Source organism: Orycteropus afer, unplaced genomic scaffold (assembly GCF_000298275.1).
Source record: "Orycteropus afer afer isolate SDZICR_OR568_19922 unplaced genomic scaffold, OryAfe1.0 scaffold00075, whole genome shotgun sequence".
NCBI classification, from domain to species: Eukaryota; Metazoa; Chordata; class Mammalia; order Tubulidentata; family Orycteropodidae; genus Orycteropus; species Orycteropus afer.
In genome coordinates, this window is record NW_006921662.1 from 11,004,556 (window position 1) to 11,019,452 (window position 14,897).

General features: G+C 47.3%; 1 protein-coding gene across 1 annotated transcript in view; it reads right to left on the reverse strand.

Annotated features, from left to right (window-relative positions):
- Positions 1–13,364, reverse strand: part of CHIT1 (chitinase 1) — a 15,351-nt gene extending 1,987 nt beyond the window's left edge. Inside the window, exons 1-9 of the mRNA XM_007941157.1 lie at positions 13,340–13,364; positions 11,713–11,742; positions 8,425–8,626; positions 7,598–7,654; positions 5,926–6,091; positions 5,579–5,703; positions 4,139–4,262; positions 1,544–1,729; positions 1,084–1,197 (exon numbers count right to left, since the gene is read on the reverse strand). Of these exons, the coding sequence (XP_007939348.1) occupies positions 1,084–1,197; positions 1,544–1,729; positions 4,139–4,262; positions 5,579–5,703; positions 5,926–6,091; positions 7,598–7,654; positions 8,425–8,626; positions 11,713–11,742; positions 13,340–13,364 (1,029 nt within the window). The remainder of the gene's footprint in view (positions 1–1,083; positions 1,198–1,543; positions 1,730–4,138; positions 4,263–5,578; positions 5,704–5,925; positions 6,092–7,597; positions 7,655–8,424; positions 8,627–11,712; positions 11,743–13,339) is intronic.
- Between the last annotated feature and the right edge of the window lie 1,533 nt (positions 13,365–14,897).

Consider the following 14,897-nt stretch of genomic DNA (forward strand, 5'->3'; position numbering starts at 1 on the left):
AGGAGTGGCTGGTGGGTTTGAACCACCAGCCTTCTGGTTAGCAGTCAAGTGCCTTAGGCACTATGCTACCAGAGCTCCCTTAGTTACTATAGGGAATGTCTAACTACACCTCGCAAAAGATCTGAATGAAGTTTTACTTCTCTGTCTTCATGTCTTCAACCTCCACAAGGGCCTTCTCTTCTCTACCAGATTCTGAGGCTTCCTGAAGGTGTAGCTGTCTGTCCCCTCAGGGTGGCCATGGTACTCCCACCAGGATGGGTATGAGAGCTGGAGAGGAGAAGTGGTCTAGAACCCTTCTCCCCACTCTCTATCTCCCGAGATCTCTCTTTGTATCCTTGCCCTTTTCAGGGTTCCAGCAAGGTGTCTACACTTTATCCTCAGGTCCATCTTCCACTTTTCTCTCTGTCATGTCTTTGCTCGAATAGTTTCCTTCCAGAATGAACAACCCACCTATTCTGTTTTAAGACTCATCTCAAACACCTTTCCGTCATGGCTTCTTCCCATCTCCCCCATCAGACTCCTCCTCAGTTCCCCTGTGGCACTTTGTCTACACTTCTAGAAGAAACTACCACTACTGTCTGTCTTATGTGATAATCAATGTGGACTATACAAATAAACAAATACAGCATCTCTCTTCAGAAGCTAATGATCCCATGAGGGAGAAAGGCATGGAAACAAACAAATGCACTACCACCACCAATCCTGAGCAGGAGGAGGGGTGCACATAAGTGAATCAAAAGGTCTACCATTTGGACATGCACCAAATGTTGCCAATGGGTTGAATGAAATGATGTGCCTCCCTGTATAGAGTTCTTCTATGCCTGTAGAATTTATTGTATTTAATAAATACAAATCCTTTCAAAAATGTTACTGAATATAGAACTATTTTTTATCATTTTATGTTCTTTTAATCAATAGATGCCAAAGGTACAAATGTCATCATATGGGGATCTGAATATTGGGGTATTTAGAGGGAGACTCATCTCTGAAAAGGTTCTGAATGCTGTCATTTGATGTTATTGACAGGCCTTGGGCCCACCCAGGCCCACCCTACCCCACCCCGCCAGCTGGGTGAAACCTCACCTTAGTTTGGAAACTTTCCATATCATCAAAACCCACCCACTGGTTGCCTTGGAAAGCGTAGGGCACCTTCTGGTCCTGGATCCTGAGCTTGGTGGCTCCCTGCCAGGAGCAGACCTGCAGGAGCAGAGAGAGGGGCAGTGCTGGGAGGAAGAGGGAGGCATCTAGCCAGCAGAAGACAGGAATTGGAAAATTTCTGTCTGAGGGAGTCTGGGGAACACAAGAGATTCTAGATTGAATGACCTGGAACCCTAGATTCAGTTTGAAGCATCTGGGCTTAAGGATAAATCTGAGATGACAGGGATGGGATGGGATGGAATGGAATTCACCAGGCTAAGATTTGCCATCTCTGGCATCCTCATTCAGAAACTGTGGAAGCAGCTTTCATTCCTCTCAGGCTGTCCCTGCCCTTCCCCCCCGCCACACACACACAATACTCAGGGTGGCTGCAGGGTTTTCCTACCTCATAGTAAGCCAGCACCCCTCCCTCCTTGGTGAAACGGCCAGGCGTCCCAGGCCCTGTGGCTGAGACCCCCACTCCAGTGTTTGATGAGGAAGCCAGGGTAAAGGTCCGTCCATAGGTGGGCATGCCAAGAATCAGTTTGTTGGCAGGAGCCCCCTTTTGCAGCCAGTATCCCACGGCAAAGTCCTGGTGGCAGAGAAGGAGGGGCAGGGTGAGGTTTTTTTTTGCCATCAGTCTGATTCTGGCTGCCCAAGACTGAGGGCCCCAGAGGCTGAGCTAGAAGAGTAGAGAGTCCTTAGCCAGAGCTTCAAGGATCTTTATTAATGCTCCAAACCTGCCCCATCTTCCTTAGACCCTCTGTCCCAGGGAGAGAAACCACATGGTGGTATAGCCAAGAGCATGGGCCTTGGAATCAGACAGCCCTTCACTGAACAAATATGTACTGACAGCCTTCTGTGTCCCAGGCATGGTCCTAGATGCTAGGAATGCATCAGTGAACAAACAGAGATTCCTGCCCACAAAGGGCTCACTCAGCAACTTACATAACTTTGTTAACTCTTAGGTATCCTGTCTATAAAATGAAAATAAAAGTTGATTCTCATTGTTTGCAGTACTTATATTCTATAAGAATTATATAAATTCTATGTTCAATGCAGTGTTGAAAAGCAAAGATGTCACCTGGAGGACTAAGGTGCACCTGACCCAAGTCATGGTATTTTCAGTTGTCTCACATGCATGTGAAAGCTGGACAATGAATAAGGAAGATCAAAGAAGAACTGATGCTTTTAAATTATGGTGTTGGTGAAAAATATTAAGTATACCATGGGCTGCCAGAAGAATGAACAAATCTGTACTGGAATAAAGTGCATCTAGAAGGCTCTTAAGAAGAGAGGATGGTGAGACTTCATTTCACATATTTTAGATGTGTTATCAGGAAGGACTGGTTCTTGGAAAAAAGATACTCTGCTGGATAAAGTAGAGGGTCAGCAGAAAATAGGAAGACCCTCAACAAGATGAATTGATACAGTGACTGCAACAATGGGCTCACACATACCAATGAGTGTGAGATGGCACAGGACCAGGCAGTGCTTAGTTCTGTTATACACAGGGTCACTAAGAGTTGGAACTGACTTGATAACACCTAACAACAGCATGTTCTATACATTTACTGCAAAGGCTGAATTAACAAATCCCGAACCATTGTTCCTAGGGGAAATACAGGGTTAGGTTCCTTTGAGCCTTTGGTCACATTTTTGTCAAGTAATCAACACATAACCTTGTTTTATATGTGTTTCTGTTAAAAAAACAAAACAACAACAACAAAAAGCCTTGTTTCATATATATGTTGATTCATTAATCTTTACCTTGTGGCCAAAAGTAATGTAAGCCACACATGAACGAAGCTTATCAAATACATATATTTTCTCCATAAGGTTCATCAGTCTTCTTGCTCTTAGGAACACTAAACAGCAATTCAGCACTATGCTTGGAGGCCATTTTAAGTGGCAAAACTACAAAGAAAAAGCTCAAAAGTGCAAAAAACTAGGCCACTAAATAGACTGCAAAAAGGACACTTGTTTATAGTATGAGAACTGAACCAAGAAGGCAGCACATCGCCTTGTTTGACTATAGCTGGGAATATGAGTGTCAGGTAACTTAAACTTTTGGTGCTCTGCACATGTCCTTGAATGACTGCAAAAATGCCATGAGTATTGATTTGGGAGGAGCTCTGGTAGTGAAGTATCTAAGGCACTTGACTGCTAACCAGAAGGCTGGCAGTTCAAACCCACCAGCCACTCCTCAGAAGGAAGATGGGGCAATCTACTTCCTTAGCGATACTGCCTCGGAAACCCAAGAAGGTTTTCTAGGCTGTAATCTTTGTGAAAGCAGATCTCCAGGCCTTTCTTCTGTGGCATTTGTAGGCAGATTCAAGCCAACTTTTAGGTTAGTAGTTCCAAATCCCCAAGCTGCTCCACCTCCTCCTTTCTCAGTGTCCCTATAACCCTGACCTTCTTGAGGGTCTCAAGTTTTTAAAGACTCACTCTACTTCAATTTGCATAGCAGCTGTGGTCACCCAGAGACCTCAGCTAAGCCCAGTCTAAAGTCAAGCCTTCACTTTCGGGGGTTTACAGGGGGTAGTTCTGCCCTGAGTGACTTCTCTTGAGTTACTATCAACTTCTTAAAGCCTCCATTCTCAGGAAGCACTTTCCAGAAGGTCTACCAACCACCAGGGAGCAAAAGTCTGCCCACTGTGCTGAAGAAAACATGGTGAGGGTGAGGGTGGGGGAGTGTGAAGAAAGCAGGAGCCATTTTGGCTGGAAACTCAAACTCAAAGAGGGTTCCCAATCAGTCATTGTTTGTTTGATGCCATTAAATTGGTTTCCTGTGTCTGATATCAACCAAGATTCTACACAGAAGTGAGGTTTCCCTTAGTAGTGGCATGGAACAGGAAAAGAAAACAAATGAGCAAAGAAACAAAAATTGTTGGGTTTCTCGCCCTGTGTTTCTGTTCCATCCACGCCTCAAGGCTCTGAAAAGCCACCTGACAGGGCCTGATGGATGCGGGTCCTGCCTCTGACCCCTCTGACCACTTACCACATTGAATTCAGCTGCTGCACCGCTCTCTCCCTGCCTCTTGTAGAGTGGGCTGTTGTGTCCTGTGACTTTCTCCCAAGTGCCATGGAAGTCATAGGCCATGAGGTTGATGAAATCCAGGTTTCTGCAGGAGGCATGGAATGAGGAAGTGGGGGGTCTCATTTTTAAAGCCAAGAGAACAGGAGAGGCCCTCCCTCCTCCACCTCAATCGCCACACACAGTGGTTCTGTGGAAGGTGACTTGGACAGCTTACCTCAACCCCCTTTGTTTTGGTTCTCTAGAGCTGCTATAACAGACATACCACAAGTGGATGCCTTCTTCTGACAGGAATTTATTCTCTTACAGTTTAGGAGGCTAGAAGTCTGAATTCAAAGTGCTAGCTCTAGGGGCTGGGCAAAAGCCCCTTGACTTGGGCTTCCTGTTCCAAGCCCACTAGAGCTGGAGGCTTTTTCTGACTCACACAGCTGCTGGCTGCTGAGGCTGATGAACCCAAGATCAACAAGTAAAATGGCACATTCCCAAGATTAGCAGACAACACGGCAGGCCACTAGCTCAAGTCCAGGAACAACCCCAAGATCGGCAGGCAATGTGGCAGGCCACAGAGACAAAGACTTGGCCAAATGCAGGACCTAGATGTGCCAAATGCTCAAGACCCTTCTCAAAGCATCTCCTTAAATACTAGAACAGGCCACATCCCAAAGGCAGCTAATTAACTGCTCACAGCAGATTCCACCATGCAGTTGATAACACCACATCCGATCTCATCATGGGGAATAATTGCATCCAGCTTGCCAGCCACTCAAAACCAGGCCTAGCCAAGGTGACACACAACATTAACTACCACACCCATTATCAAGGGCACTCTCAATCAAACTGTGAGTTGGAATTCCTGTCTTTAACACCCTCCCCACACCATCTGCTCAGCTCCTCAGGCCCCACCCCACTCAGGAACCCTAGTGCTATTTTGCTATTGTGGAGGGAAATCTAGCTCAGTGTTTCTCAGACTTTAGTGTGCATACGGACTGCCCGGGGAATTTCATTAAAATGTAGGCTATGATTCAGGAGGCCTGGGGTGGGGCCTGAGAGTCTGCATTTCAACAGGCTCCCACGTGGTATGGGTGCTGTGGGTCCACAAATTACACTTTGAGGAGCAAGGATCCAGATGGCTCGTTCCTTTGGAGATACAAGGGGCTTCGCTTTTCCCCTCATGGGGTGTTTTCCTTTTAAGAGTGAGTTCTCAAGGAAGGATCCCAAAGATCCAAGAGAAGGAATCTGGAATGTGCTGTCACAGACACAGTGAGTTCTTCCTGGATTTGCCAATGGAGGGGTGGGGCTTTCCCAAAGTGCTATCTTGGAGGTGACACCTCCTTTGCTCCCAAGGAAGCTCAGTTTGCCCTAAAACTGGTTCTCCCACTCCAGACAACACGTGCCAAGACTCACTGAGCGATTTTGTCCACCTCGTATCCAGCGTCCACGATTGCTCGCCCTGCGGAGACAGCTGCACTCAGGAGGAGGCGCTCCTTCTCGGAGCTTTGGGCTTCTTGCTGGAAGGCACTGACCAACTCCTGCAGGGGCAGCTTAGAGTGAACACAGAGGCAGAGACCAGGACCCCATGAGCCCAGGGAGATACTAGCTCTCAAGAGTCTGAAAACTGATCATGGATTGGCCTGTGATGGGCACACATGTGTAGTAGCTGACCCTGGGGGCAGACCAATGTCCATGCATCCTGTGGGGCCACAGCTCTGACCCCCTGGCAGCCAGGGTGGCCCCTTCCTCACCAGCCATACCTGCACCAAGGCTGTGAAGTGCTGTTTATCTGAGGCAGGGCTTCCTCGGCTTCCTGGGAATTCCCAGTCAAGGTCAAGGCCATCAAAGCCATATTTGCGCAGAAATTTGATGGCTGAGTTGATGAAGGTCTGGCGGTTGCTGGCAGTGGCCACCATATCTGTAAACCTATGAGATGGTGAAGGGGCATGTGGGCCTACCTTGGGCCACACTGCCTAGGGCCAGTCCCACAAGGGCAACCAAGAAACTACTCAGGATAGAGGTGCTGATGTGTCTAGGCCAGGAGCACTGCTGCAGAAACTGCTGGGGATGTTTTCTGGTGAATTTTGGGTCTGGCTAAAGAAAAGGGACAATTTGGTTCTTCCCCTCAAACACTGACATCATGAAGAATACCAGGTTCACTAGTAGTTCTGCTTCCCAAAATTCCCTCCAGCAGCCAACTACCATGCACCTGCTCAGGGTGTTGCCCTGCCCTGAATCAGAGCTAGCTGTCACCCTGGCCTGAAGGTTTAAAAAGAAGAGGAGGAATCAGTTTTGAAGAGGAAGAGAAAGAGAGAATTGCAGCGATGCCCGTGGAGAGCAGGATGACTCAGGAACTCTCTGCTCTGCTTCCCTGGCACGTTCACCATCCTCCTAACTCACATTTCCAGAGAGCTTTGTGCTACCACCGTGAGGAGTCCAGAACTCTTCCAAATCCCCAAGCTGCCCCACCTCCTCTTTTCTCAGTGTCCCTATAACCCTGACCTTCTTGAGGGTCTCAAGTTTTTAAAGACTAACTTTACTTCAATTTGCATAGCAGCTGTGGTCCTTTGGTTAGGGATCCCAAGCTAAGGACCCCTACATTTCAATGAAAAATCTGGAGATAAGCATTATTGTGGGAGATGAGTCATCAGACTCTTATTTTGGGAGCTCTCATCAGATTCTCAAAAGGTTAAACAATCCAAAAAAGTTTGAGAAATACTGATTGGGAGCTCTGGAAACCATCTATTCTGGATTTTCTAGGAAAATTCTGGTTCCAAATATTCTTTTTTTATTATCTTCATAAATCATCAAAATGTCCCAGAAATGCTAATATTTTGGCATCCAAACTCAATCTCACAGACTTTCTTTTACACCTAGAAGTGGAACAAAATTATTTCTCGGATAAGTTGTTGTTGTTGTTATGTGCCGTCAAGTCGGACCCTACTCATAGAGACCCTTCCTTGGGTTTCCAAGGCAGTATCGCTATGGAAGTAGATTGCCCCATCTTCCTTCCAAGGAGTGGCTGGTGGGTTTGAGCCACCAGCTTTCTGGTTAGCAGTCAAGTGCCTTAGGCACTATGCTAATTTTGTTTTAGTGCTTAGAAAATATAGACAGGGTATATAGTTGGGATTAGTTGGGACTCCTGTCTCCTCCCTTCCCTCACCCCATTTCATAGAGGAAGAGACTGAGGCCTGTAAAGAGGTCAGAACTCTGTGCTTCCTTCAGGTCTTGTGCCTCTGGGAAGACTTCACCCGCACAGCCTAGAGCTCTAGCCCACTTCTCTGCCCTCCAGATGGGGCACTAAGAACCCAGAGTCTAGGCTGCTTTCCTATATCCCAACCACACCCAAGACTGGCCCAAACTCTCTGACCAGGGCTCTCTGCCCCAGTGTACCAAGTCCCCACCCTGCTCACCCTCCCACCGTCAACTCACTTCTGAGTGCCAAAGTTCCAGCCCCCAATGGCCAGCAGGGTCTTCAGCTGGGGGTTCCTGGAAAAGATAAGAGATGCACTGGAATTGACCTAGCCAGCTCCCAGGACTCACCTTCCTGATTGGAAAAGCAAGAAGCTAACAGATTGATGGCAGGCTTGATGGGGTAAGGGGATGAGAGGTATGCATAAATCCTCATGAGCCCTATGCCAAGCACTCTGGGGGAAGTTCTAGATAAGGAAAGAAAAGACATGTTCCTGTCTTCAAAGACCTGACAGTCTGAGTGGGGAGACACAGCAGGAGTGCATACATACCAGGGAATCCAGGCAGAGGCAGAGCAGGGTGTGTAGTCAGAAGCTTTGTAAAGGTGGTAAGAGGACTCGAAGGATGGATAGATTTTAGGAGAAGGCTGGGCATTCCCAGCAGAGGGAACAGTTTTATAATCCTGATCCCACTTAGATCTAAGCTGGAAATGTCCTTAAGGATCCCTTCATCTGTTCATTAAGGGTGCTAGAATGATTTGGAACAGGATAGCTAGAGGTTGCATGTCTTGAAGACCATAACCAATGTCACTGAATTGTATCTGTAGAAATTGTTGAGATGGCATATGTTTTGTGATGTATATTTTCACCACAAATTAAAAACAAAGAAAAAAAAGAATGCCCCTTACCTACTCCCGTATAAAGACAGAAAAGCCCAGAGAGGGGATGCGATTTTCCAAAACCACACAGCAGGTCTATGGTGGCACTGCTGAGCAGGGAAAGGTTTCTGGCTCTGAGAAATGGTACCCATCCTCTCCACCCCCCCCCCCACCTCCCACAGTAGCTCACATCTTCTTCAGGCCATTGAAGTCCTTGTAGAGGGTCTCGTCATTCCACTCGATGACGCTGAGCTGGTGATTGTTCATGCCAGCAAAGGCGTAGATAAGGTGGGTGCACAGCTTGGGGTCCACATCCTTGGGCAGGAAGCGAGCTGCCCCCTCTCTGTACTGGGCCCAGTTGGTGAAGTAGCAGACCAGTTTTGCAGCAGAGCCTGGCCATTGTGACAAGGAAGAGAAATGGTGGTCAGATGATAGCCTGGGGAGCTGTGCCCTTGGGTGTTGGGTGCTGAAATAATTCAAGGGATCTGACAGTTGGAAATGAGTTTTGGTTTTGGTTTGGCCAGCACCTTACAATTAGCAATGCATGTCCGGAGGCAGCCTTGTTTTCCTCAGGACGCCTATGAATGACCAAGACCTAATCATAATCTTCATTTGATGCATATGGAAGCTGAGGCTCAGAGAGAGGTTGGCACCTGTGCCATCATCATGGCTACTAAGAAGGTAGAGCTGAAGGACCAGACAGGATGCAAGTCTCCTGACCCTTTAACATCCTTGAAAGTCACTGGGCTCAGAGCCTGATCCTCAGGGCTAGGCTCTGGCAGTTAAACCCCCCTCCCCTTAGTTAGACCCATTCCTCCAGGCCCTGAACCCTATAAAAGGCAGACTCAAAGACACCCAGCATATTCTTCAAAGAGAATTAAGCATGGCACATTCATACACCTAAGGTAGGGAGACATTTTCAAAACAAGACTCAGAATACCTCCGAACGTTAATTAAAATGCCAGTGCACAAAGCAGCAGAGAAGAGGCCCCAGTGATAGGCCCTGTTTGTTTCTTAAGTTTCTGAGGTCTCTTCCAGCCTCGCATTCTATGATGACATTGTTTTTACACAATGTAAACACAACAAGGGGCTTGTTGGGACAGTGAGGTTGGACTGGAGTGTGTCTGTGCCTTGCATCCAGTCCCTAGGACTTCCCTGTGCTCAAACAGGATCCTTTTGTTCTCTCCTCCCTTTGCTAGACTGGTGGGAGGGTGAGGATGAAGATTGTTGTTATGTGCCATCGAGTCGGACCGACTTATAGCGACCCCTCCTTGGGTTGCAGAGTCAGTATCACTAAGGAAGTAGATTGCCCGACCTTCCTTCCAAGGAGTGGCTGGTGGGTTTGAACCGCCAGCCTTCTGGTTAGCAGTCAAATGCCTTAGGCACTATGCCACCAGAGCTCCTGAGGATGAAGATTAGGGGGTATAAAGTGCCTCCAGGAGGGAGTGTGAGAAGACACAGCACCCACCTCAACTGGAACCCAGTAGCATAGAGGGTCAAGGCTGCCCTGGGCACATGGAGGTTCCTGGGGCAGGAGTTGGGGCTTTTGGCTGTGTCCTTGGCCCCAATCAGAGGTTACCCAGGAGTGGAACTTGCTGGTGAGGGTTGGAGGTAGAGCCTGCTGTGACAAAGATGAGGGATTGGTCAAACCTCCCCAAGGCAAAAGAAGGAAGGAGGGGGCTAACCCAGAGAGCATATCCCCAGGGGCATCTAGGGAGGAATCTAGAGGCTCTCTTTATATTATATCATAATTTATCATATAAAATATCACACATATAGGTTTTTGTATTATAGAAGCAATGAAGTGCGGTGTTTCAGGGCAATGTGGTGGTTGAGAGCAGGGACTCTGGAGTTTCAATGCCTAGGAAATCCCAACTCAGCAACTCAACTCAGCTGCATTCTTTGTAAAATGGGGATGGTCATTGTACCTACTTCACAGGCTTGTTGTGTGAACTAAGAATTAACATATGTCAAACTCTTAGTGGCTGACATAGCTTGACATATATTAACTCTTAGTCCACATGAAATTCTATTATTGTTACTATACATCAATAAAGTCCAGATGAAACCAGGCAGGTAGACTCCTGCCCTTTGCAATTCCCAGGTCAATGAGGAGACACCAGGCTTTGAGGTGCTGGGAAAGGAACCTTTATTGCAGGCTGGCAAACTAGAATTCAGAGACCATGCCTCAGATCAAGCTCCCTGAAGCTGAGGATTTTAGGGCTGAAATAGGAATGGAATAGGGAAGTTATGATTATTCAAGGGCTTTCTGGGAACTCATTAATTATGCATTAGGTTCATTAACACGGTGGGGGTCAGGCCACTGAGGGATGTGTTTTTCAGGTTCTGACATACATAGATTAGTTTAGGATACAGTCCAGACAGACTGTGCCTGGGTGAAAGGGAGGGGTTGGAGTAAGAGAATGCTCTGGTAACTAGCAAGATATAGCAGGAACTTGGCTAGTATTTCAGTCCTTGTAGTCAGGCCACCTGAAGCGGTGCATTCTTACACAGAGCTAGCTTGGACTAAACTCTCTTCCTCATGTTTGTTATTTCTTTGGTCCCCTGACTGTTCTCTCCTATGAGACCAAGAGAGAGAATGCATGTCCAAAGCCTCAGGACAAGAGCCTAAAGGCACAAGCATTCCTGGGGCTACTGACACACAGGAAGCCTGTGGAATGGGAAGGGACTTTGGGAGTCCCAGAAGCTGAAAATGCAAGAAGACAAAAAGGAGCCCCTCCTGCCTCTTCCAAAGTCTGCATCCAAAGAGTTTAACAGATAATGGGAGCGAATGTGTCCTCCTTGCAGAGCTAAAGGGACAGAGACACGGAGCTGAATTGAATAAGACTTAGGCTCATTACCTAAGGGAGTCCCTGAATGATACAAATGGTTACACATTCACATGCTAATCAAAAGGTTGGAGGTTTGAGAGCACCCAGAGCACCTTGACAGAAAGGCTTGGCCATCAACATCTGAAAAATCGGCCACTGAAAACTGTGGAGCACAGTTCTACTCTGACACATAAGGGGTTGTCGTAAGTTGGAACTGACTCCACAGAAACTTACATCTAGTAGCTCAGAGCCTGGTGGAAAGACATATAGAATGAGAATTATAAGAACTACAATATGTCCCATAAAATGCTCCTAAGTACTAAGATAGCACAAAGGTGGAGGATCTCAAGAAAGATCCAAGGGAGGCTGACACTTAAACTGACCCTTTGGGTATGCAAGGGTTCAGCTAGTAAATAAGGAGGCAAGAATCTCTGAAGAGGCTGTTAGGGTGATGAAAACATGCAGGGGGTTGAACTTTGGAGGAAAGTTCCCACTGACACCTAGCAGGAGCTCTCCGAGTGTGTGTGTGTGTGTGTGTGTGTGTGCGCGCACATGTGCGTGTATGAACCCTGCAGTGGGGGTTAGGGTCTGCGTAGCAGATTTCAGAAAAGGAACAAAGGGCTGGTTTCAAGAAAGTTACTACTTACCCCATTGGATCATCAGCAGAACTATCAGACCTGAAGCAACACAAGAGAAAAGATAGAGGGTTAAGATGTCATCCTCACTTTCCCAGGCCCCTTAAGCTTAGTGAAATGCAGGGGGCTCAGGTGAGTAGTGAAGGATTGTTTCAAGGTGGTCTCATGCAAATCTCACCACACACACACACACACATTCAAAAGGGACCAAGGTGTACACTGTGTGTCCATCCTTCCCCCAGATGAGACACGGGGCTTCTCCCTGGCTTAGACTAGCCCCTGAAGTTGATGGACCCTCTCTAAGGGGTCAGTGAAGGCCAGAGTGGAATAGGAAGATGCTGAGAAAAAATCTTAACTTATGACACGTTCAGAAAGCTTCCCTTCAGGAGCAAGACAAAAACCCACCCGGGGGCTGGAAAAAGCCAGTTTGGAAGGGCCGGGCGGGATGGCTGGGAGACCACAGAGCACTTCTGCTGCACTCTGCTTCCACCTGCTGCTTTCTTGCACAACCACAAGAAGCTAACTGTACTGTCAGCATCCTTGGAGGCCCAGAACTCAAGGCTTCTGGAGCAGAGAGGAGGTGGGGTAAGAGGAAAAGAACAATGTAGCACTGATTTTCTGAGGTCTGATGGGCAGGATTGGCTGGAGAGGAGGGAGAGCCTGGTTTGCCATGAAGGGTAGAAGGAGCATGGCACCAGCATTCTGAGCACCTCTTAGTGCTGGGTGCTTTACATATGTCATCTCATTTAGTAGCCTCAACAGTGTTCTGAGAGAAAGGTATTTTCCCTATTTCACAGTGTGGGAAGCCTGGAGCTCAATAATGTTCAGCTGCTTGCCCAAGGTTCCCAGGGATTACAGGGTGGAGCCACGTCTGGAAATTGGCAAGAGCTGGGCCTCCTGTTCCTCAGCATTGTGTAACTGTGTGCTCTTTATGATCTTTTCTTGCTGCTGGTGGTGATGGTCGGGAGAGTTAAGTTAAGGAACTTTTAAATCCAGGGGTCTATGAGACAAGATGGAGGGAGGATCTGAGGCCACAGGCTGGACTGAGGCTCTCTAGGCTCAGGTTGGGTAACCTATGGGTAAGAGGGAACTGGAGTGGAGGAGCCCGAAGTTCTCTAAGGCCCAGCAGAGGTTCTAATAGTCCCAGCCTCAGCCCTGCCACTTTGGGCTCAGCAGAGCTCCTTAAAAGAGGTTCGTCCACTTTTCTGATGACCTAGGATGTTCCTGTTCACCTTAATAAAACCTGCATGAGAATTTTGGAGGGCTTCCAGGGTGGATGGCTCCTGGATTGCTCTCTTGCAACCCACATAGCACTGGGATTGGAGAAGAACCCTTGGTGGTGGACACTTACTGAATAAGACCAAAAGTAGGGATAAACATACCAAAAAATAAAAAAGACAAAAACACCCTATGCAGGAGGGGTCACTGTTCCTGGGATTCCAGAACAGAAGGCATAAAAGTGTTTCTGGTGCACTGAAGAAAAAAAAAAACTTCCTTTGCAGCAGAAAGGTCCATGTGGGGAGGGATGAGTTGAAGTTCTTCCGAGCTCTCCTGCTTACTCTACCTTCCAGTGCACATCCCCACCTCACCCCCACAGCTCCCAAAGCCCAGGCCACTCTCCCTAGCAATGCCCACTCACCTGCCCAGGCCATGGGCCTTGCCATGATGCTGGCTCAGCTTCAGACTCCAGCCAGGTACAACCAGCTCTTCAGGTCCTGCTCTTTAATCTGGCCACCCTGTCCCATCCCATCCGGGAGTGTTGAAATCAGGAGGGCACAGGGAGGAGGGACATTGTGTGGAGGGTGGCTGTCAAATGTCATGAGTTGGGCAAACCTGACACAATGGCTTTTAACAATTGCTGGTTTTCTGGAACAATCACAGGATGCAAAGTGGGCTGTTGGTGTTGCCAAACAAGTTGGGAAAGAGAGGGAAGAGGGATCTATTTCTAAACCTTCTGCCGGACAAGCATGACTCTGATTGTCTTTGTGTGGGTTGAGAAGGACCATGAGCAGCCCCAGACTTAATGAGACTTTAGAGAAGGGGAAATGACTGAAGATTTAGGGAATCCAGACTCCATACCATCTCTCTTGCTCCTTCACCGCCCTTTGGAACTCAGGTTTCCCATCCACAAGTTCTCTGATGGATGATTTTATTCACGATGATGTTGGAAACATAATGTAGATTTCATAACTTCCATATGATAGTAATATTTTCTTTATCTGTTGATTGGGAAAAATACATAATGGTAAACATTGCTATAAGTTTAGCAATTGTTCTAAATGCCTGTGCTTGTTAGGAAGGGACCTAAGTGGATACATATTTCTTATTCTGTCTGCAGACAATGACTTGTGCTTGTACAAACTCAAGGACCCCTGGAAAAGCTCTGCAGCTTCTAAGGCATTTGGTCCTTGCTCCTAGGCTTCAAATGAGTGGTCTGAATGGCAGAGAGGGAATCTGGAGGTGGCAGGAGGGGCACCCAGCCAGAGTGGAGAGGCCAGAGGCAGTGATGTTTTGACAAGTGGTTGTTGCCGGCAAAGAGAATGGGCAGAAGCTAATAACAAGCATGCTAGGTGGCCAGTGGTGGAGAATCTCAGCCAGGAAACTGCCATCACACCTGCTGAGACTGTGTTGTTGTTGTTGTTGTTGTTTGCCATTGAATCAGCCTCGACTCATAGCGACCCCTCCTTGGGTTTCCGAGGCAGTATCACTATGGAAGTAGATTGCCCCATCTTCCTTCCGAGGAGTGGCTGGTGGGTTTGAACCACCAGCCTTCTGGTTAGCAGTCAAGTGCCTTAGGCACTATGCTACCAGAGCTCCTACATCATACATAAGTAAAATCTTCCTGAAGATAATTTAAAAATGGCTGCAGTAATATATTGACAGAGAACTTCCAGAAATGCAAGCTGGATTCAGAAGAGGACGTGGACAAGGGATAACACTGCTGATGTTAGATGGATCTTGGCAGAAAGCAAAGAATACCAGAAAGATGTTTACTTGTGTTTTATTGACTATGCAAAGCATTCAATTGTGTGTATCATAACAAATCATGGATAACATTGAGAAGAATAGGAATTTCAGAACAATTAATTGTGCTCATGAGGAACCTGTACATGGACCAAGAGGCTGTCATTCAAACAGAACAAAGGGATGCTGCATGATTTAAAATCAGGAAGGGAGTGTGTCAGGGTTGTATCCTT